The 23076-nt window shown below is 41.3% G+C and overlaps 4 protein-coding genes across 4 annotated transcripts; all 4 read left to right on the plus strand.

Annotated features, from left to right (window-relative positions):
• The first annotated feature begins 964 nt into the window (after window positions 1–964).
• LOC136778876 (keratin, type II cytoskeletal 1) lies at window positions 965–6499 on the plus strand. Its single transcript, XM_066736029.1, has 7 exons — window positions 965–986; window positions 1221–1368; window positions 2927–3052; window positions 3151–3424; window positions 3516–3718; window positions 5426–5560; window positions 5929–6499. The coding sequence occupies exons 2-7, from the start codon at window positions 1261–1263 to the stop codon at window positions 6025–6027; spliced, it is 945 nt and encodes a 314-aa protein (XP_066592126.1). The 5' UTR covers window positions 965–986; window positions 1221–1260; the 3' UTR covers window positions 6028–6499.
• Window positions 6500–13383: 6884 nt separating this feature from the next.
• LOC136776410 (uncharacterized) lies at window positions 13384–14889 on the plus strand (the record flags this gene model as incomplete). The annotated part of the gene is made up of 3 exons (XM_066731922.1): window positions 13384–13590; window positions 14052–14348; window positions 14427–14889. Coding segments are annotated over 3 exons (591 nt in total), but the record flags the coding sequence as incomplete, so codon positions are not given.
• Window positions 14890–15209: 320 nt separating this feature from the next.
• On the plus strand, window positions 15210–18525 carry LOC136778155 (uncharacterized). The gene is made up of 5 exons (XM_066734772.1): window positions 15210–15485; window positions 16440–16511; window positions 16617–16703; window positions 16879–17503; window positions 17793–18525. The coding sequence occupies exons 1-5, from the start codon at window positions 15255–15257 to the stop codon at window positions 18119–18121; spliced, it is 1344 nt and encodes a 447-aa protein (XP_066590869.1). The 5' UTR covers window positions 15210–15254; the 3' UTR covers window positions 18122–18525.
• A 947-nt stretch (window positions 18526–19472) lies between these two features.
• Window positions 19473–22420, plus strand: LOC136783442 (uncharacterized). Its single transcript, XM_066743609.1, has 5 exons — window positions 19473–19633; window positions 20797–21207; window positions 21287–21581; window positions 21819–22072; window positions 22150–22420. The coding sequence occupies exons 1-5, from the start codon at window positions 19517–19519 to the stop codon at window positions 22201–22203; spliced, it is 1131 nt and encodes a 376-aa protein (XP_066599706.1). The 5' UTR covers window positions 19473–19516; the 3' UTR covers window positions 22204–22420.
• The last annotated feature ends 656 nt before the right edge of the window (window positions 22421–23076 follow it).

The following is a 23076-nucleotide window of genomic DNA, read 5'->3' on the forward strand; positions in this document are numbered from 1 at the left end:
GATCGGGTACTTTCAAGATTATGGTCAAGGTGAAAGAGGCTCGTGTAATACATCGTTTCTTCGGATGAGATCCGTCTGGTCGAAAAAGGTGTGCACGAGCGATAAATTAGAGTCTTGCCTGCATCCGTCACGCTCTTCTGTATCTAATCATGGAAAAATTCTTAAAAGCTCTTACGCACAGGCTGCGACGTTGAGTCGAATTTCTAGTTTTGCCACGTGCCAGCTGTTACACACATATATATATATATATATATAGCCATGGACTATGCAAAATAACGAAGATGAATAGGTCAATTTAGGGAAACCAGATTTTACGTAAGGCAAGTTACGATTCTTCGCCTTAATATGAGATAATAATAATCCACCAGACGGGAAAGTGAATGTATTGTACAATTAAGTTGTGTGGCAGTTTCTAGAATCCTCTGGTCAAGATACGCGTTTAAGAAATATTGCAACTCCGTAAATGTCGCTTGATTCGCGAGAAAAATTAGTTGTCCGCAGGAGCTGTATATTATGTGCCTGTAAGTGTAGATGTTATCGATTTTAATTGGCACGCGAGCTTGGTCAATGTTTAAAGTCCAATTTGAAATTGAGAAATGAAAGCTTTCTGGTTAGGAGTTAAGGATGAGAGAGAGAGAGAGAGAGAGAGAGAGAGAGAGAGAGAGAGAGAGAGAGAGATTAGTACAGTGGGGAGGAAATACTACTAGAGGGACGAGAGAGTAGTGATACAATTGAATTAGTGTGCGTGAGAATGCGTGGGTTCTCAGGTACTAGTGAGACGAATATCAGCGGTGGTGCCCCACCTGCGGGAGGAGGCGAGGCTCGATTGTAGATTCGATTCTCGATTCTCGACAGGGGCACACATGCTCGCCCCTTCGCTCCCTCGGCCAGCTAAGACATCGGGACCTCCTTCTCCGTGGTCCTCAAACGAGCCTCGCACTCCGACAGGTAAACATCTCTCTGCACGCGCTCGCTTCACTCTTCAGGTAACTCCACGTTACTTTGATTATTTCTCCTCTCTACATTCCTAAACACGTTTCTCTCCGTCTCTCACCTTCATTTCTTTTTCCAAATAATCTTACGAATTTCTTTCAGAAATATTTTCTTCCACTGCAATTTTTCTCACGCATTATTTATATATATACTCCAAGTTGATATTTTTCAGCAATTTTCTTCTCTATCACTGATAGCATTGACCTTTATCTCTCCCCTTCTTCTAGGCAGCAAGCTGAATCCTTTTAAAATCGAAAAGGACGAAAAATGAGGTTGATCGTTGCGATTTGCACTCTTCTCCTGGCGGTCAGCCTGGCCAACGGTAACCCAATGGTGAAACGAGCAGCCGATGAGGATCTCAGTCCTCTTAACGAGGTAAGTCAGCTACGACTGTTATAATTGGAAAGACCGCAAAGTGTGCACTCTCGATTTGACGGTATCGGCATTTCGAAAGTACCGGGAATGAATTTTTAAACTGCCGCGCGCGCGAGCTCTAATTGATGTTAACGAGACAGTTCGAATGCCGGAGTGTACAGTTGAAGAGCGCAAAATTCATCCGCCCGCTCGATCGGAGCGCAGCTGCCTTTCTACGCGCGATGCTCCAACTTGATTTTTGCCAATGATCCAATTGATCCGCTGGATCACCTCGATCCCTGTCCCAGATACATGCGGATGATTCTCCGTGACGTATACATATTATTACAGTTGGCATAATAGATACCATAACAAAATTACATGATGCAATAGCTAGTGAATTCATTATTGCGTAATGTGAAAGTTTTTTTGCTTTTTAATTTTTTCGACGACCACTTTGGTTAACGTAGAAAATAGTTATCTCTCTGCCCACTGAATTTTTGCCTGCTTCGGAGGACTCCTTGGACTTTCCGTCGACAAAGAATTTAAACATTTATCACACGACGATTTCGTTTAACTGTGATAATTATCAGATGACGCACAGATGAGAGCTGTATACACTATAATATAGTTAAAATATATAAAATCATGAGAATTTCTCGAAGCGGAGTAATTATACTCGGTAAGATAGGTTTTCGAGACGAGACAGCGGCATTTTCACGAGGTAATGGAGGATTTTAAAGCCGACATTTGCTTGTAAATGGGTGTCGGCGTGAAAAAATGCAAAGCGGGGAAGAAGCACAGCACGTGTCAACAGAGAAAGTGCACACTCGCGAAGGCGTAAGAGTACCGCCGGTGAGCTTTGCGGCAAGTTGAACGCCGTAGCGCGATCTCTCGCTAAGAATATCTAGCAATTATATATGGAATCAGCAATATATCGCTATCATAAATCGCGTATCGAGGGGAATTTCTGAAAAGCGGCGATGGTGTGCGTGAAAGAGCGAGGACGGGGGACAGGAGAAGGGGAAGTGTCGAGTAACGAGTCGAAGAGTGAAAGTAGTCGGCTGACTTTGTGAACCCAACCACGTAAAGGTGGATGCACACGTGTATCGAAATTCTATCTCGAACGACTATCGTAAATATCCACTTCCGTTCACCACGGTTCCTTACTTCTATATACATCGTCGAGCTGCAGATCTCTCTTGCACAATCACACTCGCTGACAACAGTCCCTGAATCCTGTCAAGCCCAATCACGTAATATCGAATCGTTTATTTATTATGCCGTTTCTTGCTGCATAATGGGGCCTTAAAGTTTAACCAGGAAAATATGTCGATTTCTGGGCTCTTAATGCCAGCTCGCTTTTCCCTTAATAATTATATCACACGTTTAAATTGGACGAGTATCACGCGGCGTTACGCAAAATATATCGCGGACGTTTTATAAATTCCTATATATATATATATGTGTATCGATCACGAACACACAAAAATTTTTCCATCATTTCTATCCTTTTCCTTTCCCTAATTACAAAATTCATCACGACGATGCTTGACTGATTCTCTCATTATCTTTCAAGGTCTACATGTTCGAGGTAGACGATGACGACCAATCGATCGACGAAGACAGGGGCGATAGAGAAAAGAGGAAAATTGGAGTTGTGAAGCTCGGTGTGACCAATGGAATATTGAATTTTGTATTCGGGGTAAGATGGAAAGAAGAGTTTGTAAAATATACATATATAGAGCCTGGAACACAGAGAGAATTATATATGTACATATACGTGAAAAATATTTTCTGCAGAAACTGGATGCCTTTTTGGATGCAAAGACGAAAGCGTTGGGAGTATTGGACGAATCGAATAAGGCGAAAAATGCAGCTTTCGGTATCGATAGCAGTCAGTCCGCTACAGGACAATTTATCAGCAATCTCATATCCCAGAAGATAGCGGCTGGTACCGCGAGCATTGGTCCCATTATCAACAGTGCGACAACCTTCGCTTCCAGCGCCAGTAGTGGATTGGCCGGAGCATTCGCTTCCAAGTTTGCTCCATTGAGCTCCTTGTCCGGAGGCGCAGGTCAGCAATCTTTTGGGAAACTCGCGGGATAGATGAAGCTATTAGCCGGAAGCGCGGAGATTACTGGCTGAAATTTCTTGCAAAATTTCAGGAAGCGCCGGAGCCGGAGGATCCGGTGGACCTTCGGGAGTTCTTGGTGGTCTCTTGACGTCTGGATTGGGCAGTTTGTCAAGTTTGAGCGGAAGTAGCAGTGGTAGCGCTGGTAGCACCGGAAGTTCCGACTCTTCCAGCGGAAGTAGCCAGAGCGCAGGTGCAGGAGTTAATCTAGGAGCATTCGCCAACATTGGCGGAGGGGTAGGATCATATTAAGAGTATTTATGAACGCACCGGATGTATTTTCACCAACTGGATGAACGCGCACGCTCCATACGGTCATAATTGTGCATGATGCCTCCTGTATGTATAGAACATACTAGCTGCTTCCAGAAGCAAAAAATTCCCACTTACCTTTAACCCTGGCTTAATTACACAGTACATCGTCAATGACCAACTTACGCAAGATTTCACCGTAATTAACCTATACTAAACTTATCACTCGTCCTATCCCGCACTCTTATCCAGCATGTACTTGTCAAAGTTTTATATACATTTACTGCAGTAGCAAGAAAACAATACTAAAAACCAATGCTTCGACTTCTCTCTATGCTATATATCTATATCGCACTTGACATGCATCGGTGGCAGATATTCTCGAGTAACACGAGTCAATCCTTGCGGGGATTTCCATGATATGGCGGCTGTAAGTTTTGGAATTGCTCCATTGAGCAACGTTGACTCGCATCTGAGCAAGTTGAACGGTGTGATTGCACTTATCGCATGAATTCGCAATGTCGCTTTCAACGGATGGCACGCTGTATCGCTTGGCTTGGGAGGATTTCGTCGCTGTGTTTAGAGCGATTATCAGTCATTAAGACGACTATTGTGCGCAAACAGTACGATTACGCACCACCGCAGACGGCATAGTTTTCGCTTTGGGGCGAATTTCCGACGATTCGGGGAGAATGATCGGAGCTATGGAGAAAAGACGTCGAGTCATCCAGCCAGTCTCATCGCTTCAGAAAATTCATTCTATCAGGCATTCGGAGCTGTAAAAATAAGACTATATATGCGGAGTGAACCACATGTGTTTTCCTTTTTTTCTTTTGTAGCTCGGCCGGTAAAGCAGGTGTGAGTGTAAAAAAAAAAAAAAAAAAAACTCGTTATCCACCTGTGTTCTACTACCACCCCTTGAAACCCAAGCGGTAAACTCTCGAGCACAACCCCTGAAATCCTCGGATTGCGGCCATTCTCTTTTTTAACCTCTATTGTCTATATACGCTAATCGTGAAGAGTTAGCCTATACATATATTATATACATATAGATGTCGAGTTACCACCACACTATGAAAGCTGTAAATAATAGCACCTTTGAGCGAGATGGTCTTGCTACACTGCTCTTCTGTATAAATGATGTAAATAGCGCATCTGTACGCCTTGTCACACAATAGATGTGAAGGATTATTATTCTACGATTATTTTGTCTAGATGTTGATGACGTTACTCTACTATTATTATTATTAGTATTATTAATATCAATATTAATATTATTATTATTATTGTGTTTATGTGAAATAAACTTGCGATCGTTTTTTTTGTCTATATATCGTGGCGATGAACAATTTTCTAGAGTCACCATCATCCTAGATCCTTCCTAATCTGTCCCATCGAATAATCCTCAGAGTTTGAATTAGCGCAAATAGAGCTTATCAATAAAAAGAATCTTTTCTCTCGAGTCGACCTTCTCGAAACGATCAGAATCGGACAGGGAATAAGAAAGTTCTGGATGAGCGTTTTATAGCATTTATTAATCTATATACATAAACATATACTATACATGTACAGAGAGAGAGAGAGAGAGAGAGAGAGAGAGAGAGGGAATCTTATATGTGGTCTATGAGAGTGCAGAGAGGGTGGAAGGGTAAGGATGGTACAAGGTGGATTTAGAAAGTGTTTTATGCGCAGATAAGAGAATCCACGACGGAGGACATTCCGGAGTTCGACAGGACAAAAGTGTCCTTGGATATTCCCGCGCCAGCGTTCGGCAGCGGATTCTCTCTAGTCACCAACGTCAGCAAAGTCCTCAGCAGCGTGATCATTGTGAGTCCAGCATTTTTTTTTCTTGTTGCCAATAACGCAAAAGGAGAGCAGCCGTGCGTGAAAGGTCTAGCGGTGCGGGAGAGACGAATTAATTTTTGCAATCCTGCTAGACCAATGGCGAGTCCTCTATTACATAGCTATACATATAGAGACGAATACCCTTCACTGTCGCGACTGGCTTTTGCGTTTGCGACATTACTCTCGCGACACTCGTGAACTTCGACACATGTACAAACACACATGTTCCACTATCTTATACGAGATCACGCCTATGTGTGTGTCGTAGCGCGAAGGATAAAACTGGTAGCTCGGTTACTACACTCGATATATGTAGCATTGGAAATATTGATACGTTTTCACTCTTGCAGAATTCAGCCCGTAGAACGCAGACGCTGCTGGAGGTGTTCAAGCCGTTCTTCCGAGGAATCTTCGCCATTAAGGGTCTACCCTCCGACAACCCGAAGTAACCGACTGCATTCCTTGTTCCAACGCATTGCTCAACATCTTGGACGAAAGTTGTAGGACGCGCGCGTGGGATACCGCGGGAAAAGTCCCCAAGTTCGATATTCTATACGCTTCTAAGAAGCTCTTTCCTTCGTAAATCTTATTGCGTCCCGTCTCGCTAATCGTCGCTTCAAGATTGCGTAGTTTTTAAGTCACCCGTGTGCAAATGGCGAGACCTAAATTCTCCGCCGAACATTGCATTAGAAATTATTGCGAGTAAATAATTTAGCTAATTCAAGAATAATAAACCTTGCGAGGATTAATTCCTCGTTGGGATGTTACAATGATCTTGGTAGTCATTTTGCCTACGTGTTTTATGTCTGGGACGAGTCACTTGAATCGAGACACTTTAGCTTTGGAGCGTGTAAATTCATTTCTTTTAAGAATCATAATAAATTTTAATTTTTATATAAAAACTCTTTTCTTGTAATTATAAATGGCAGTTTTTAAGAGGTTTTATATGAAAAAGAAATGTACATCTCTTGTGCGTAGTTATATACCTTGAGATAAACCTATATTGTTACACGGTTATTCTCAGCAACGAGTGTCTCGAGTGCTTTATTGCCCTGTATGGATACTACTACATATGTCATAGTCAGTGATGGATTATTTTTTCAATGGTTGCTTCCTGTTACCTGCCATAAATAGAGAGCCAACGAAGCTCGCTGTATAGAGAGATGTAATATATATATATATATATTTGTTACATTTGAGTTTTCTAATCAGGGATATACCTACAGTTATAGTATTTATGGGTTTGCATTTTGCAGAGTTAATTATGCAGGATAGAAAATGTAAGATAATTTAATTCATGTACGATATATAAATTATTGCGGATGTGAGTTGTAATTTATAGTTTATCAGGAGCACTTCCCTATTGTAAAACGATGTGTGCGAGTTTGCTCGAGTATATTCGGGATGCAAGTCATCTGTAGTGAAATTGCATGCGTTTGACGTAAGAGGTGCTACACGTATATATGTATGTATCTTACAAATTTTCTCCATAGCCATGATTAATTTGCCAGGAGCTGTAAAAATTCTTGCAAATGACTTGTGCAATTGCGTGTGGTTTGTCCATTGATAAAAGTCGCTTTCATGATGTTTTATACCGCCGAACGAATAATCAACTGGCGCATTCCATCCCAAGAATATTATATATTACGCAAGATAATTATACTATCATAATTATGAAGGAAGTTTGTACCGAAAATATTATAATAGATTTTCAAAAAGTATAGACACTTTCTTCGCGAAAGACCGCACGAGTGTTACGCGGAGATCATCCGGGGCCAACATCGCATTATTCCTGCATGGATATACTCGAAACGAGTTTTCACCCGAAGATCCAAATTTTTCTCGCGGTTTCCGCGTGTAACGGTGAAAGTAGCATCCAGCACTCTCCCGTTTTCAGGATTTTACCCGAGATACTTGGTGGCTCGTGGTATAGGAAAACGTAATTTGAATCTCGGAGACTTCAATGCCGGGACACGCCTCTCCTCGGCTTGACTCTGCAAAGCTGATTATCTCAGTCCATTACTGCACTTTATTACGCAACGACTTTCGCCCAATGCGAGATTTAAATTAATTTTTATGCTCTCGAGTAACTCGCGCGCGGTAAAAGCCGATTAGAATAATATGCAGAGAGGAATGTTCAGACTTTGAACAATGGGGGAAAAAAGTGTCATTGATCACAATCAGTCCAACTGTGAGCAGATATTCATACGACTCTTGCAAAAGTGTTACGGCTACAAATGATGATGCTTGGCAAAGGTCAGTGAATGTACTTAACTTGTCCATACGAAAATAACTCGACCTACTTAGAGATTTCATATATACTTGGGCTAATTTTGCCTCTAATCAAAATCTCTTTGACTTTCATCCGGCGCGATATTTTGTATATATATAAATATTCATACGTAATAGACAGGTTTTCTCTGTCAGCTGATAAAGCATTAATAAATTTTCTGTAGAAAAGCTCATAGAAATAGGATTTTCTCAACTTTTTTCATTTCCTCCAGTATATGTATATATATATATATATATATATAGGTACTATAATAGCATGATTTGTCTTGTACTCGACTGTATTGCCCGAAAAGATTCCCCGAAACGATTCCTTGGAATTTCTCGACGATTTGTTCCGCTCACACGAAGAAGCATGAATGTTGGATCTTTCGTAAAAATCCAGACGACCTTCGAGGCTGACTCGATGTTCCTAGGGAGGAGACACGCTCGTCTCGTTAGTGGCGTTTCTCCTGTCCAACAAGATGCACTCATTCATTCAATCCAGCGCTCCAGGATCATTTCGGAAATTCCACTCGTAAATACTGTCAAGTGCTGTGTGTGGGATATTCATTAAAATAAAATAAAAATCAAGAAATAATTTACTCTACTAAACTCAGAGTGGGTCGCACTTCTATCAGCAACGTCTTTCACTTACGTTATCTGTTCTATACAAAATGGTAAGTATAATATTTTATTATTATTATTCTTATATTACACTTGATTCATTTTTCGCGTAGGCGAAATTATGGCACAACTTGAATATTTCACTGCACGAGATTTGTCGCACGATTCTTATTGCACGTGGATGGTTCTAAAGAAATTTACCGAATCTTTCATGATCCACAACAAGATTCTCATCTCTTATACCAATATTATAAATTTTTCTAATGGAAATACACAAATAATCGGTCGAAGATCCTTTACAAGCTCGATACATCCAAGGTAAACTGGATTACGCGAGTATAGTTTTCACTTGTCTCGTGTGATGACAAAATCGTGTAGAAATCATTTAAATATAACAACCACATCCTTGGGATAAGCCCACTATTGTGTTTTGACCTCAATACAATTTTTGGCCATTTCATCGATATATACAGTGAGAAATAAATAAAAGATCTAATCGCAAAACGTTACGTGCGGTCAGAGACAACGATGTGGTAATTCTCAGTCCAAGTAAATCCGTATCCGAGTTCGTTAACGTCACGCGTGTGTTGATATACACGCGCCAGTGGGAGAAGTTATGACCACGGTTTCATAACAGCCAACAAATCCCAAGGAGAAATATTATGTAAAATTCACTTCTGGAAGGATGCTGTTTCCATGGAAATCTTGGAAAGATCGCAAAATACGAACCAATTACATCATCGTAATCCAGATATTCACAGTATATATATATATATATATATAATAAACGTACTCCGAGCAATTGCCCGAATAGCTCATCGTACGTACTTGTTATTGTACAATTTAAAATCTTTTCTTTATTTTGTCCTATATAATCATTGGCAAATTGCACGTTGCACGCAGCGAGTGTCAAATATGCGTGGTATGGAGCAAATCGTTGTTAAATTTTTTCTCTCGCATATTCAGCATATACCAGTAGGATTTCTTTTCAGTTTACAATCGGATATCGACTAGTTCGATCGAAGAATTTCTTGAGTTTCGTATATAGAAAGAAAGAAAAGTGAGTTCCAAAAGTACGTAAATCTGTACTCAGCCAGTCGCGCATATATATTCGAAAGTTCTATATTCATCGTTGTGAAGATTAATTAACATTATACGCTTGGAAAGTTTAAGGATTCTAAAGAATCGTTCGAATGTCGACGAAGCGCGTATTTTATCGTTTGAAGAATGCACAGCGATGACTCGCTGTATATATGCAATACTATATCTATTGGTATACAATAGAGGTCGATGACCTCGGGAAACAGGAGGCTTGATCAATTTTCAAACAGGTTTTTCCTTTTCACAATTGCGGTTCTCGCGATAATAAGTTTTTAGCGAATAAGTATAACGTCATTGATACGTTTCACCTGACATCATCGTAACTGCGGAAAATTGAGTTAAAATAATGCCAGCGATAATTGCGTTTTCTGCATTAGATATAAAATTAGGCACGCGTTACCGCGTATCTTTGTTCCGAGGTATTATTGCGCAAACGATTAGTTTATTGCACGCGCGCGGCGTGTTACAATTTTGAGGATAATAAGGAGCCCGGCAGAAATATTGCGCAATCGCCTTTCTACGACCAACCGACTGACTCTGACTGGTCAAGGCTGCGTCCTTCGGGAGAAATTTCAAAGAAACCATCAGCCTCTGGCGACGGGGCGCGAGAGCCTCTCAAAATCCCCCCCCCCCCCCCCCCACCTCTCTACCTACATAATAAAATCCTGCATTTTGGATCTTTGTGCAATCGATTAATTAGCCAAATTCCTGGATTTTTCGCAATGGTGAAACTCCCGGCGCAATGGAAATATCAGCCACGTGCCGCGAGTGAATTTCTTAAGGAAATAATAATGAAGTTGGTTTTGTAATTAGAGCGTGTCGCTTTGTTAGTTTTCATTTGGTTTTTATAGATATAACTCGATCGGTACGTGTGCAGAGAGGATGTACATGGACTTTTTTTCCTCGAGGAAAATTCAGACTCATCCGTGTTGCAACGTAATGACATTACAACTGGCGTAAATTGTTGAGGGGTTAGATAATAATTATCGAGCATACATATATATATAGTACTTTATAAGGGGGACACGTGCTCGAGGGCGTTCGAGAGAGTGAAAGTGCAAGATGGCAGTTGTGCCTTGTGCCCGACTGGTAGTTGGGTCCACGTGGTCTTCTGGTTTCTGTCTCTACCAGGACTCATATGGCAAAGACAGCCAAGTGCAGCGCCCGCTACCGATCGGAGAGACTCGCGGAAAACTCGATAGATCGATTTCTTCTTACGATTCGACACAAATTAAAAAATTCCTGCCATCAGGATCGCGACGAAGAAACGTATAGATGAGATTCGTTGTGAGATCGTTTGAATTTTTTTTTGTCCACTTAATTGCAAGAGGCTATACGACTGTAATAGGAATTTTACAAGTGACAATTGTTGTTATACATGTACAAAGTGATCGGTGTTCTATCGTTATAGTTTCTTAATTTTCATCGAGACCTGTAGCTGAACGATATGGATATATACATATAGTATCTGTATATTAATTAACGATGGACGATACTCTATTCGATCAATAAACTTGTGAAATCAATGTACGGTGAAGCAATTATCACAGTGCTAACGATCAGTGAAAATTGAACGAATTAAACACACAGTGTGATACGAATCCAAGGGAAAATCGTAACCGGCCGTCCCTTTCACCATTCTCGCGATCGATATATATATATATATATATAAATGCATGACTATAATATATATTACATATTTTCATTATAAATACATATCGAAAGTCTGGTGGTTGGAACAAAAGTGCAGATTGTGAGAGATATTGGTCCACGGGATTATCTAATAAGAAATTACGTAAATCCCTATTGATTTCTGGCTGTAGAATATAGTCCCAGTGTGAATTGTGCAGCGATAAATCGGTATAAATATAATAGCTGGCAGGATTTTGATGGACGTCCTGCACCGCCGTAGGCACGAAAATCGTACGCCATGGACCGTCGGGAAATTGCATCTGGACTTTTTCGTAATCGATAGAAACCTTCGTGTGTCGCGGAAGTTACGTATAGAAAGTCTCGCGGGCGATTATTTTGCGGCTCGGAGTGCGCGCGTTGCGCTGCATGAAACGAACCAATAAGTGTCGCGTCGTTTCGTAAAAGCCGGTATAATCTCGTTACCGATCCCTATAAGTGACTAATAACTTTCAGTCACGATCGCTGTGCCAATATAATAATAATAACAATGGCACCGTACGTCCTTCCATCCCGTTCCTCCAGATTCGATTATCCCTCCGAAATATAATAAAGTCATTGGCATAAGCTTACGGGCCGTGGAATATGATTTGGATTATTTTTGCTGCTGGCTCTCTTGGCTTTTTCTCGAATTCTCCGAATGTTTCGCGATCGTTCGGTACGTGACTCGCGCGCTTCGGTTTGCTCGAAAGTGCCTTCGGCCGCTGACGAAATAATCCAATTGGCCCGCGGACGTACACTGCAGCAGCAGTGGATTTTCGAGTTGCGCCACGCGTAAAATGTCGCAAGAGCTGGACTAGCCCGGTGAATTTGATTCGGTGCACGCGCGTGCTATACGTGTGCCGCTGCCGAAAACTCGAGGATTCTTCGGGCTCTCGAGGGCTGAAAATCTCACTGGCTGCAGTCACGCGTGGCTGCTCGCCGCGAGTATCGACCGTGCATGCGTGTGGCTTTCCACAACCTTACGACTCGATCGTTCCTATGTAGGATTCCGGCTCGACTCCATTTGTCAATTGATTCTTTTCTTCTCTTCTCCTTTACGGCCTTTCTTCCGTGATATTTATACCCATGGGACGTACTCCACGGATCGTCATTTCCGTTATTCGATACTCCATACGACTATAGCTCTTTTCCGTTTTCCGGATTGAAAAAAATTCCCTCCGAACGAGAGTTACGTTTGATCAATGTTTCTCGGACATGTTTCAGTGATTTAACGAAAAACCGCAGATAAAAAATAGAAGGTTCTTTCAGTGTCTATCCAGTTGATATCGGGCTTTGGTGTAAAAGAAAAGCGATGCACGTGCATTGGACGGATTTAATTTTGCGTAAGACTCCATGTGGAATGACAGGAAATTCTCTGCTCGAGAGTGAGTTCAATTGTGCTTATACCCATTCAGATTTATATCTATTTTCCAAGTACATTTGCTTAATTTACGTGATGCGCATACGTATATATATATATATGTATAGATATATAGATATACAACTGTGTTTGGAGAAAATCAACGATATTACTGCCATATATCTTATTTGTCGAGCTGCAGTCTTTTTTCTAGTGGTTTTATTAGCTTTCCTTTTTCTGGATAAATCAGAGAGATTAACTATATGAGAATCCTTTATTGCATTTTATTGATATACCGATTATATATAAGACAGTGCCGCATATAAATTTTATATATTTAATTGAGTCTTCGTACACACGGTGTGTATTAAAGATTAACAGGTTTGAATTCTTTCAGATGTATCTGCTACCAATTAGCATTTATACGGTGGCCTGTCTGCTTTTGAGTTTCTCCAGGCCATTGCGATGCGAGCCTCAGCAACCTTTTGCACGAGCACTCGAGTATCCAAGAGACGAAGGGAGAAAATTTAATTCTTACTCAACAGTATTATTATCCCAGGGTTATGAAGATACAGCTGCAATTTATCACAGCAATACAGAGAGTTCGATGTTTATTCGCGCGAGTGGCATTGAGACGAATGATCCAGTGTTTCGGGCGAAGATAAAAAAAGTGGATTCGTTGAACGAACGAAGAGACGCGAGGAATTACGTTAATGCCAAGTGTAGGAAAAGAAACGGTAATGGATCGAAAAGTACGAAGGATATGGAAGAATGGAGGAAAAAGAAACGTACGAGAGATATGGACATTTGGAGAAAAATGAAGAACCTGAAGGAAATATTGTCGGAGGATTCCACCAGCGAAGGTTTCATGAATTCCATCGATAATTCGGATGCTGTTTTGTCGGAGGAAAGCAAAAGAGTGGTGAGACAGACGCAGAAACAAAGGCCAGGATTCTTTTGGACACTGGCGAGATTGACTTTTGAAGTAAATAAAAATTCCCCCCAAGTTTTCCCTCGTATATATATATATATATGCACGAGACGTAACAATTTTACAACTTTCCCTGTTATTTTTGACCCGTATATTCCAGTCGATTACGCGGCGGAAGCGCTTGTCAGGGAAACCTGTTCTTCGTCGATTCCATTAGCTCGCTTCCTGAAAAACCTGCAACTTCTTCCACAATATTTTCAAGAGGCCTTGCATTACGCCTGCATTACTTTGCTCCGATCATTATCGACGGCACAATAATTTGCCGACGGTAACAGAATTTATTCCATGCTCCAATAATAATTTAGCATTCGCGTAACACATCCATCGGTATACGATCTGTTAAAAATTGCACGGAATAATTATAAATTTTTACGCCTTGACGAGACATTTTCTGCAAATTTCCTTAAATCGATGTGCATGTGTATCCATCATTGTACGATTACTTTTTTTCTCAGACCTTTAATGATACTCGATCAGCGATTCAGCAAATCGGTCGATTGATCAATGAGAATTTGGCACCGGAGGCTACAACGTCGGTGACGATTAGGCCAGTGACTAGTGGCTCTCTCGTAAGCAACGAATCAACAACTGCAGCTTCAACGACGGAATCAACTATGCCGGCAAACGGTACAACTGCCGCAACAACTACGGAACCATACAGACTCAGCAGAACTCAATTGCAGACACTCGTCAGGAGAAATTTTCGAGGACTCGTCAGGCTCTTCAACATCGAATGGGCGGATGCTCTAAACGTTTGTTCGACACTATCTACGACTTTTTTTCTCCATCCCACACGAATCTATTAATGAGAGAAGAATTTCCCTTTCCAGCAATCAGACATCACCGTGAGAGAATTCAGAAAGGATCTCGGCAAGGCTGTAGGAACTTACTTGCAGGACAATCCTGATGCATATTAAAGTTTAATAGCTTATTCGACTATAAAAGAAAAAAATAGAAAATAGTTTATTCCGTTGGCGAGAAACTCTAATCAGTTATCGCAGTTGCCAAAGATACTATATGCCACTAGAAAAACATAATTTACGCAATCTACGCTGCTTGCTGTATCGGTACCATTTTCGTACTTGTTTGTAGGCAGAAATTATCCCGTCTAGAAAATTCTAGAAAAGGAGCTCGACTCATCTTAGATTGCCTCGGTGAAAACCTCACGTAGAACTTTAATGAGTATTGTATAATTTTAGATAGTATTATTATATATATAGTTTCGTATAGCTGGAAGCTATTCGAGTTATAGTCTTGCATTCTTATAATAAAAATCTTCAAAGGAGCGTTGTATATTTTTATAGATCGATAACTCATTCATTTTGTACATGGAGAATCAGCAAATAAATTGGATGTAATAAAAGATAAGAGATAGGTGTCTGTAATTGCACAATCTTTATTTTCGAGTTGGAAAAATCGTGTAAGACGATCGAGCGATGGGAGTGCCAAAATCGGCGCTCGAAAAGCTCGAGTTACGTCAGTGCTGTCGATGATGGTGGTGGTGGAGGTGGTGGTGGTGGTGGTGGTGGTGGTGGTGGTGGTGGTAGTGGTGGTGGTCAGTTTGGTGAGCTTATGCAACGCTTAACCCACACGATGATTCGTGCTGAAACAAGAGATGCTCGTCCAGTGAAAGAGAACGAAAGAGGCTGGGTCGGATTATGATAGGTAGAAAGCACCTTGGAGAGGTTGCCGACGAGGATCCGTTGGATCCCCAGGTCTCATTGGTCGAAGCCCAGCGTGGGACTGCTGGCAATCGTCCTTATAGATTGGGTTCACCGGTCTTCGCGCCAATCGTAGTGCAAACACTTGCGGGTTCGCCTGGACCAGTGAGAATGCTGCGCTTTTGCCTGATTCTTGGCTTCGCAGCCGTCGCAACATCCATCAGTCAGGTCAGTCAGTTGCTCTTTCCACTTTTCCATTCTTCCTTCGTCCTCCTCGCGTTATCGCTTCATCCAATTTTTTTATAGAAATATTTAAACGAGTGCATGATTATCTTCTTTTTTTTTTGTCTAATCTCAAAACTCTTTATTCTCCTCCGACCGTGTCATGTATTATTCCCTTTCGAAATGCAACGCTGCTCTTCCTCGTGCTCCATATTCTTTCTCGTTTAAAATTACATTCAACTTTTTCACACCATCGTATATATATAAAGTATGTTTGCTGTTGCTTTTTTTGCACGACACAAGAGTTGTTTGCTTTGAGTTAACGCGAGTATTTGTTGAGTTAAAGTGGATCATACGTTATGTGGGCTACATCTGCTGCCAAATTATAGCACTTGAACATACGTATACTTTCTCTCGAAATCGAGTGTGGGCCCTGATATTTTGCAACTGTCAAGGTCTAAGCTCTTGCGTTATAATTGCTGCTGGTGACTTCAATACGAGCGATCTGCCAAAGAATGAATCATTAATCTTTTTTTTTTTTTTTTTTTTTTTTCTTTCTTTCCACTAGTCATCATACTTCCCTTTCCAGACAATTTTGCAAGACTCCCTTGGGTTCTAATCTCATTTAGCTGTACAAAGAGCTCGTTATAAACTGGATTTAACGATCTGCCCCTCTTTGACCTTTTATATACACATAAAGATGGATCCGATACTTTTCTTGTTCTTGGAAAGTGAAAGCAAGTTGCAGATGTTATTTATATATATTTATATATATATATATATATAGCATTGCTGTGCGTATCAATGCAGCATATATCCTTACACCCGAGTGCAATTTATTTGCATCGGATGAGGCTTAAAGAGACGCTAATTTAATTTCGAGTTTGTCAGAATTTCACTTTTGGACGTCGTCATAAATCTTTACGCATTAAAAAATATAACTCGGTACAACTTTTGCAGGTTTCTCCCGAGCGCATACAACGTCAGACTGTGCCGAATCGGAATGGCGAGGTGATAGAACGCATATTCAATGCAAGTATTACGAGGATTCTTCTAGGAAAATTTCTTCTTTGATTATCGAAAGTAAAATTGCGTGCATTACTTGGGAATATTTTCTTAATCGATGCCACTTTCTAGATTCCGATCTCGGCCATAAAACAAACTTCCGCAGCGGCCCAGGCTTTTTCTCCCGAGAACACCCAGACCATCGATACGGTATTCAAGGTCGCGGAAAAAAAAAAGAAAAATTAAACACATGTATATATGTATATATATATATATGTATATATATATATATATATACATATGTATAAGCAGAAAGCAAAATAACGCATGTCCAAATGCGAACGTTTGGCGAAGGAGCGAGACGCGACGCTAATTAGAATTATTCGAAATGCAGATACCAGTGGCTACGCTCGAGGCTGTGGGGGGCTTGGTAAAGGCAACCTCCAGCAGGAGACAGCAGAACGCCGAGCAGCTGCAGAGGATCGGGCAGGAGAGGAAAAATCGAGCCGAGGCCTTCAGGGAAGAGGAGAGACGTCGGAAGGTGCTGGAGCAGAATCAGAAATTGCAGGATCAGCAGGACAGAGAGAGGCTGTACAAGGAGGAACGGGAGAGGGAGAGACAGGACAGACTGAGAATCTATCAGGAAAGACTGGAGCAACAAAAGTTTTTGCACAGAAGCCCCAGACATCACGATCCCTTCGGACTGAACGCCTTCACCAATCTGTTGGTCGGTCATCACGGGATCTTCGGTGGATTTGGCAGTGGGTGGGTCGGTGGACACGGAGGATTGGGCCACATCTCGTCGTTCGCCGATATCGATCATCACAGTCACGGTCATAAAAAGAAGAAGAAGAAGAAGAAGAAGAAGCCCGTGCATCTAGGCGCGTTTCACGATCATCACGGTGCTAATGATCATGGAAGTTTTCTCGCGGACCAACATAGTCCGGGTCACGGGGGCCACGGAAGTCAGCATCATGGCGCAGGAATCAGCGGGCTCCAGACTGGATACGGTAGCAATGGTAAAGAACCGCAAATGCTTGGAAATTTTCCTCGCGGAAGTGCATCTCGCAATAATTCTTAGCTCGTTCGTTTTAACAGTCGGACGGTTCGGAAAACCAGTTCCAAACGGATCTCGATAATAGCGTTTGAGAAAGTGGCGGCCGCCAGTTGGCTCAAAAATTATAACAGTTGCTTATTATTTTGCGCAATAGTCGCGCGGTAAACGCTACCATGCACCAAAGTATATATTTTTGGTGGTGGAAAATTAACGGCTAAGCTAAAAGATCGTAAAACTCCTGTTTGTTTTAGGTATTCATGGAATTCTTAGCGGTTTGCTCAATGGCGGTAGTCATTCCTACGAGGTCCACGAGCACGTTGACGAAGGAAACTCATTCTGGCCCGGATTTGGTAACTTTTACGGGCCGCATACGTCATTCTCTGGGGAAATACAGAATAAAATAGCGCCGAAAGAGGAAAGAGCGGCGAAAACGCTTTATCAGGGCGAGGGTCGATCCAATAACGAGTCTAACGTCCAGTTCCCTCGTAAACACGAGAATACAGCGAAAAATACCGACGAGCTAACCGTTGATAATAATACAGTAGACTCTAAGAGCAACAGAGTGACTTTCAGCGACTAACATATGTCGGCCTATTTAATCGATAGTTCATATATCATTCACTTCTCTATATATATATATATATATATTAGTATACTTAACGCAGCAGATTAATTCTTCATAACCTGCACTCCTTCATACAACTTTAATTCTTCACCATTCTATCGTTGTAAATATTCAATCTCCACGTACGCTTTTCTATTTTTCTTACGATCTATCGCTCATTAACCACTTTAATCGCTGCTTTTTGCATGATAGCTTCCAGCAGATGGACGTCACGAAAATTCCCCCGAGCCTCCGGGGCAAATGTGTTAGTGTGTGTGTATGTGTGTGTGTGTGTGAAGATCATTGCGATGCACAAATAATTATGACGTGTACTTTATTGAGTCATAAATTTATGTAAATATTCTTTAATAAATTAGACACTCGGATGAAAATGTCAATTTTCTTTTTACGAGATGTGCGCCGCCGCGCGCCGACGTGCATGTATGGGTCCCCATAAACCTCTGCAGTTGCGAAAGCTGTCTTATTTTCAGTTATACCGAGCGCGTATGCTACCATTTTCAAGTCAGCGAGGCATAGGCAATTTCATAATGTGCCTACATCATCTTGCGGGGTCAGTAAACCTGCCTATGCTAGCAACTCGACCGAAGCTTCGCATCCTGCACCGAGATCATCTCGTGCTCTGCTCGAGTAACACTGACATAAGGTATGCACATGCAAATAAAAAACTGCATACTCCCGTATATACAATATTTAATAAGTAAAACAAAAAATTAAACATGGCGTAAAACCGTGTTAAAAATTTCGACGAAATTTTTATCATCGTATCCCATCGTATACAAAACTTGGCACTTTGCTAGTCTCGCGAGAAACCGTTAACGATCGGTAATCCAAGCAGTGGTTCTCAATCCGGTTGAAGTAAATGTCTCGATAAGTCTGCTTTTATATTATATATGTACATATACATACGATGATCGTCGAAGAAAAGAAAGAGGAAAAAATTGCTTCAATTATATATTTTCTAAACAAGGTTTGGATATATTAACAATGACTGCAGGAGTGAATAGAGTAAAAAAGAGATCGATCGATGAATCACGCGTGTTTGCGTGGAAAAATATATAGTTGGAGGAAGTTGTTAAGACGCAAGAGAGAGAGAGAAGAGGCAACGGACCTTGAGGTGATTATTATCGTGGTCGCGGGGCAATTCCTCGTTAGTATAACATATATATATATATATATGTAATATAATTATACATGTGTCCAACAGAAGAGACAATTGCATCGGTATCAAGAAAGAATCCACGCGCGTGCCCCTACCACGTACGTCAACCGGTGAGTCTCCGAGATGGCTCGGAGCGTTTTTAGAAAAGGAAACCTGCCGGGCAAACTCTCTCGCTGTCAGTTGCCGAGAAGATGGCGAGCAAGCAGGCTGTGCTTTTGTTACTTTCTAGTTTCGCGCTCCTTTCGAACGCCCGAGCCCTCCCACAGGATGACGAAGTTTCCAAGAGCATGCAGCAAGCCACCGGAGGCGTAAGTTCATCCTCCCCGTAATCTTGTCACCCTGCAATTATATAATTCCTCTTACCGGAAATTGAGATACTCGTAGCCCCTCGCACAAATCTACCATTATAAGCGTTGATCAAAAGATTTTTCGCGCACGCCTTTAATAAACAATTTCAGCCGTCGAGTAATTTTCCCTTTCGCTTCTATACAAAGTGTACAGAGTGTACCTGCACCGGTGCGCTTCGCTTTTAATTATCTGTCGAAATTATCGGTCATACTTTCGTTCGCCATAGCCACCCCCGGTCCCCCCCCCCCCCCCCCCCCCCCGCTGCAGGTCTGGCTCGCTCTGCACGCGGCGATGAAATTGCGAGATTATATATCGAGGGGGAATCAGGCAGAGTGTAATTGGATCTATGAAATTCTCAAGTATATCGACGCAGACGCAATTGGATGCAGGTTAAGAAACGTTTTGTTGCTCAACGCCAGTGCAAAAACTAAATTGGAGCTCCGATCCGCGCGAGATGGGCCGATTCCTCCTGAACTCGAAAGGAAAATGTCGGTTGGAAAAGTTGCGTATAGGTATATATATATATATATATAACGTGTTAACGTCGTTAGATAATCGGGACGTTGGGAGAAAGGACTGCGGAAGTCTTGGATATGTAATTGGCCAAAGGAAAAATGTCGATCGACCTGAGAAAAGGCAAAAAGCCATAACGAATTCGTGCTACAGTTTGAATTTTGAGAAACATGTAGACTCGTCTAGAGCGGTGACATACGAACGTGCGCGGACTAGCTCCTTTGTGCTGCGGAGAAACAGGTTTCGTAAGTCGCGTAGCTAAGCTATAGGTTCACGCACCTAGTCTGCCTTGAAGTAATCGATAAAATCTTATTGTTAATCTTCGAATAGAGTGTGTCTCGCGCAAGGTATGATATTGGATGACTTGGAAATTCAAAAGGAACCACTGCGTTCTCTCAATTTCGTTAATCTTATGTATAGAAAATAATTGTGTAATCACGAGCAATTCCAATCGCACTTTCAAGATTAATGAGCTTTTTATGTAGAATTCGAAGCTGTCAATTGTAAAAAAAAGTCAAGTAACTGTATTGGTAATCATCAGATATATGTGTTAATTGCAAAATGAGGATGACGAAATGAAACATTTGTTTGTTTGTTTTTTCTTACTTAGTTACCGTTTCTTCAGTTCACGAATGGGGGTGTGAGAGTGAATTTCGGAGGTTATCACGCCGAGGCTGGACTCGGAGGACTCTTGACAGGTTCGAGGACTGGCGGAGGACTTCACGCCAGTGCTGGAACACCTTCGGGTGCCCACGCATCGGCTGGCTTGGGCGGATTGCTAGGCGGAGACAATGGAAACGCAGGCGGAGGTCTTCACGCTCGAGCTGGTCTCGGTAATGGACGACCGGAAGCTGCCGCTGGCCTTGGAGGTGTATTGGATGGTAGCGGCAGGTCTAGGCATGCGGCTGAAGGTGCATTGTACGCAGGTGCGAGTGCAGGTGACAAGACTGTTGAGAAAATTAAAACGGGACACACGAATATTCAAATCATTTCACGACCGCCTAAGGAGCAAGTTCTACAGGTAATTATTGCTGCAGCATGTTTAATTTTTAATCACATATACTATATATTAGAATTTATTCTCATGAATTTTCCTATAGTCGGATGCCTCTGCGTCAGCTTCCTCTTCAACGCAGGCTGAGATAGGAAAGCGTTTAACGAGAGAGAAAGAGGAAACTCCTTACCAGATCCAAGTGAGAAAACGTATTCAGCATGCGATTAATGCTCCGCCGCCACCACCACCACCACCGCAGCCATCTGCCGAGGTCGAGGTCGAAGGTGGAATTGACTCCTCCGTGCCCTCTATAGATTCTATCACGGTTTCCAAGGGAAAAGTCAATGTTGTCGAGTCCAACGTCCCTGCAGCTCCTCCGGTACCAGCAGCACTTCCAGCTGGTCGGTATTAAAATTAATTAACAAAGCCTTGTCAATAATTTATGACGCACATTTTATTTACTTGATCGACCAGTGCTCTGGAAATAGTATTCTATTATTCTACTACATTTTAACACGCTTGCCTTTCAAGTATAGTTTTTAATGACGCATGACAATGTTAATGTCTTTTATCTTTCGTCAAATTCATGGGCAATAATGCAATTACATTTTTTCTCTGTCCATTTTCATTTGTCTCAGATGACAATGCTGATTCGTTGAACGATAATCCTGGATATAAACGATGGTACTTTAGAAAAAGATTCCGCAACCCAATAAGGAAGAATGTGTATAAGACGATAACTCTTGTGGATAACCAGTCTTCACCGTCGAGTTCCGGTGACCTTGGCGGCTCCGCAGATGCTTCCGCGAGTGCCAGTGCTGGTACTAATGCAGAAGGTTCAGTGGTTTACAAAGGCTACAAGAGTGGCTCGCTGTTCGATGATATTTTTAACGTAAGTATCAAAAAACACGCAAAGACACTAGATATTTGCATCAAATACCAATTAATCATTCATTCTCATGTTTCTAGATCCCAATCTCGACATTAAACGCTGTAAATCAACTTCTACGAAATAATGGTTAATTTATTTTTTCTAACTTTTTCTATTGTTTATATATATATATATATATATATATACATATATGTCATATTACGTATAATTAATCATTTTTAAACGTAAATAGATTAAGAAAAATTTCCTTATTAGTAAATTGTACGCCCGTTGACCGAGTCAAGGTTAAACGGTTCTTTATGTAATTTCTTTGTAAAAAAGAGTCTGAATAAAGTAATAAGATTTAAATCGTTTGTGCATTCCACGGGTCATCACGAGATTGTATGCCTTTTGTTGCGTATTTAGCTATGCGAATCACGTCAGGCGTACGCAGGATCTCTTTAAATTTAAAAGATCGTCAGATCGCACGAAGCCCTTAGTTTCCTCCTTTTGTAAGTAGATCGGTCTGATGAAATATTCATGATTCTATTTCCATTCATCCTCTGAATAATTTTTTTCCTGTTTTCACGTTGCTAATCTCTGAATTCATCGTAGTATAAATTCGTAGGCCATAAAATTAATCTACAGAATTAGTTCAAGTTTTATTACGCGAAAACTCTTCATGAAGTGAGAATTATTATCTTCTTATTTTTTTTAGCGATACGTAAGCAGCTGCGATACAGAAAATGACACTTACTTATGATACTTATCCAGCAAGGGCAACCAATAAGCCGTGCAATGTCATCCTTGCACATAACTTTGTAGCGTATATCGTTTGCTATTATAGTGGTAATCAATTAGCGAGCTCATTAACTAATTTGAAACGAACAGATAAATACAAGCAAACAGCTTTATGCATGTCGGAGAACATTGGAAAGGACGGACCGCTGGTCGAGCCTCGTTTAGGTGGTACCATACTTACCAAAATAACTTTAAATTGATATTCTGATCTCTGATCTTCGTAA

The sequence above is a fragment of the Prorops nasuta genome, unplaced genomic scaffold (genome assembly GCF_024137725.1).
Source record: "Prorops nasuta isolate Cenicafe-Biocafe unplaced genomic scaffold, Cenicafe_Pnas_1.2 PNAS00002, whole genome shotgun sequence".
Lineage (NCBI taxonomy): Eukaryota > Metazoa > Arthropoda > Insecta > Hymenoptera > Bethylidae > Prorops > Prorops nasuta.

Coding starts and splice junctions, on each gene's coding strand:
- LOC136778876 (XM_066736029.1), top strand. CDS start 1,261: ATGAGGTTGATCGTTGCGATTTGCACTCTTCTCCTGGCGGTCAGCCTG. Junction 1,369..2,926: donor ATCTCAGTCCTCTTAACGAG/GTAAGTCAGCTA, acceptor TTATCTTTCAAG/GTCTACATGTTCGAGGTAGA. Junction 5,561..5,928: donor TCCTCAGCAGCGTGATCATT/GTGAGTCCAGCA, acceptor TCACTCTTGCAG/AATTCAGCCCGTAGAACGCA.
- LOC136778155 (XM_066734772.1), top strand. CDS start 15,255: ATGATAGGTAGAAAGCACCTTGGAGAGGTTGCCGACGAGGATCCGTTG. Junction 15,486..16,439: donor TCGCAACATCCATCAGTCAG/GTCAGTCAGTTG, acceptor CAACTTTTGCAG/GTTTCTCCCGAGCGCATACA. Junction 17,504..17,792: donor GACTGGATACGGTAGCAATG/GTAAAGAACCGC, acceptor TGTTTGTTTTAG/GTATTCATGGAATTCTTAGC.
- LOC136783442 (XM_066743609.1), top strand. CDS start 19,517: ATGGCGAGCAAGCAGGCTGTGCTTTTGTTACTTTCTAGTTTCGCGCTC. Junction 19,634..20,796: donor TGCAGCAAGCCACCGGAGGC/GTAAGTTCATCC, acceptor TTTCTTACTTAG/TTACCGTTTCTTCAGTTCAC. Junction 21,208..21,286: donor CTAAGGAGCAAGTTCTACAG/GTAATTATTGCT, acceptor ATTTTCCTATAG/TCGGATGCCTCTGCGTCAGC.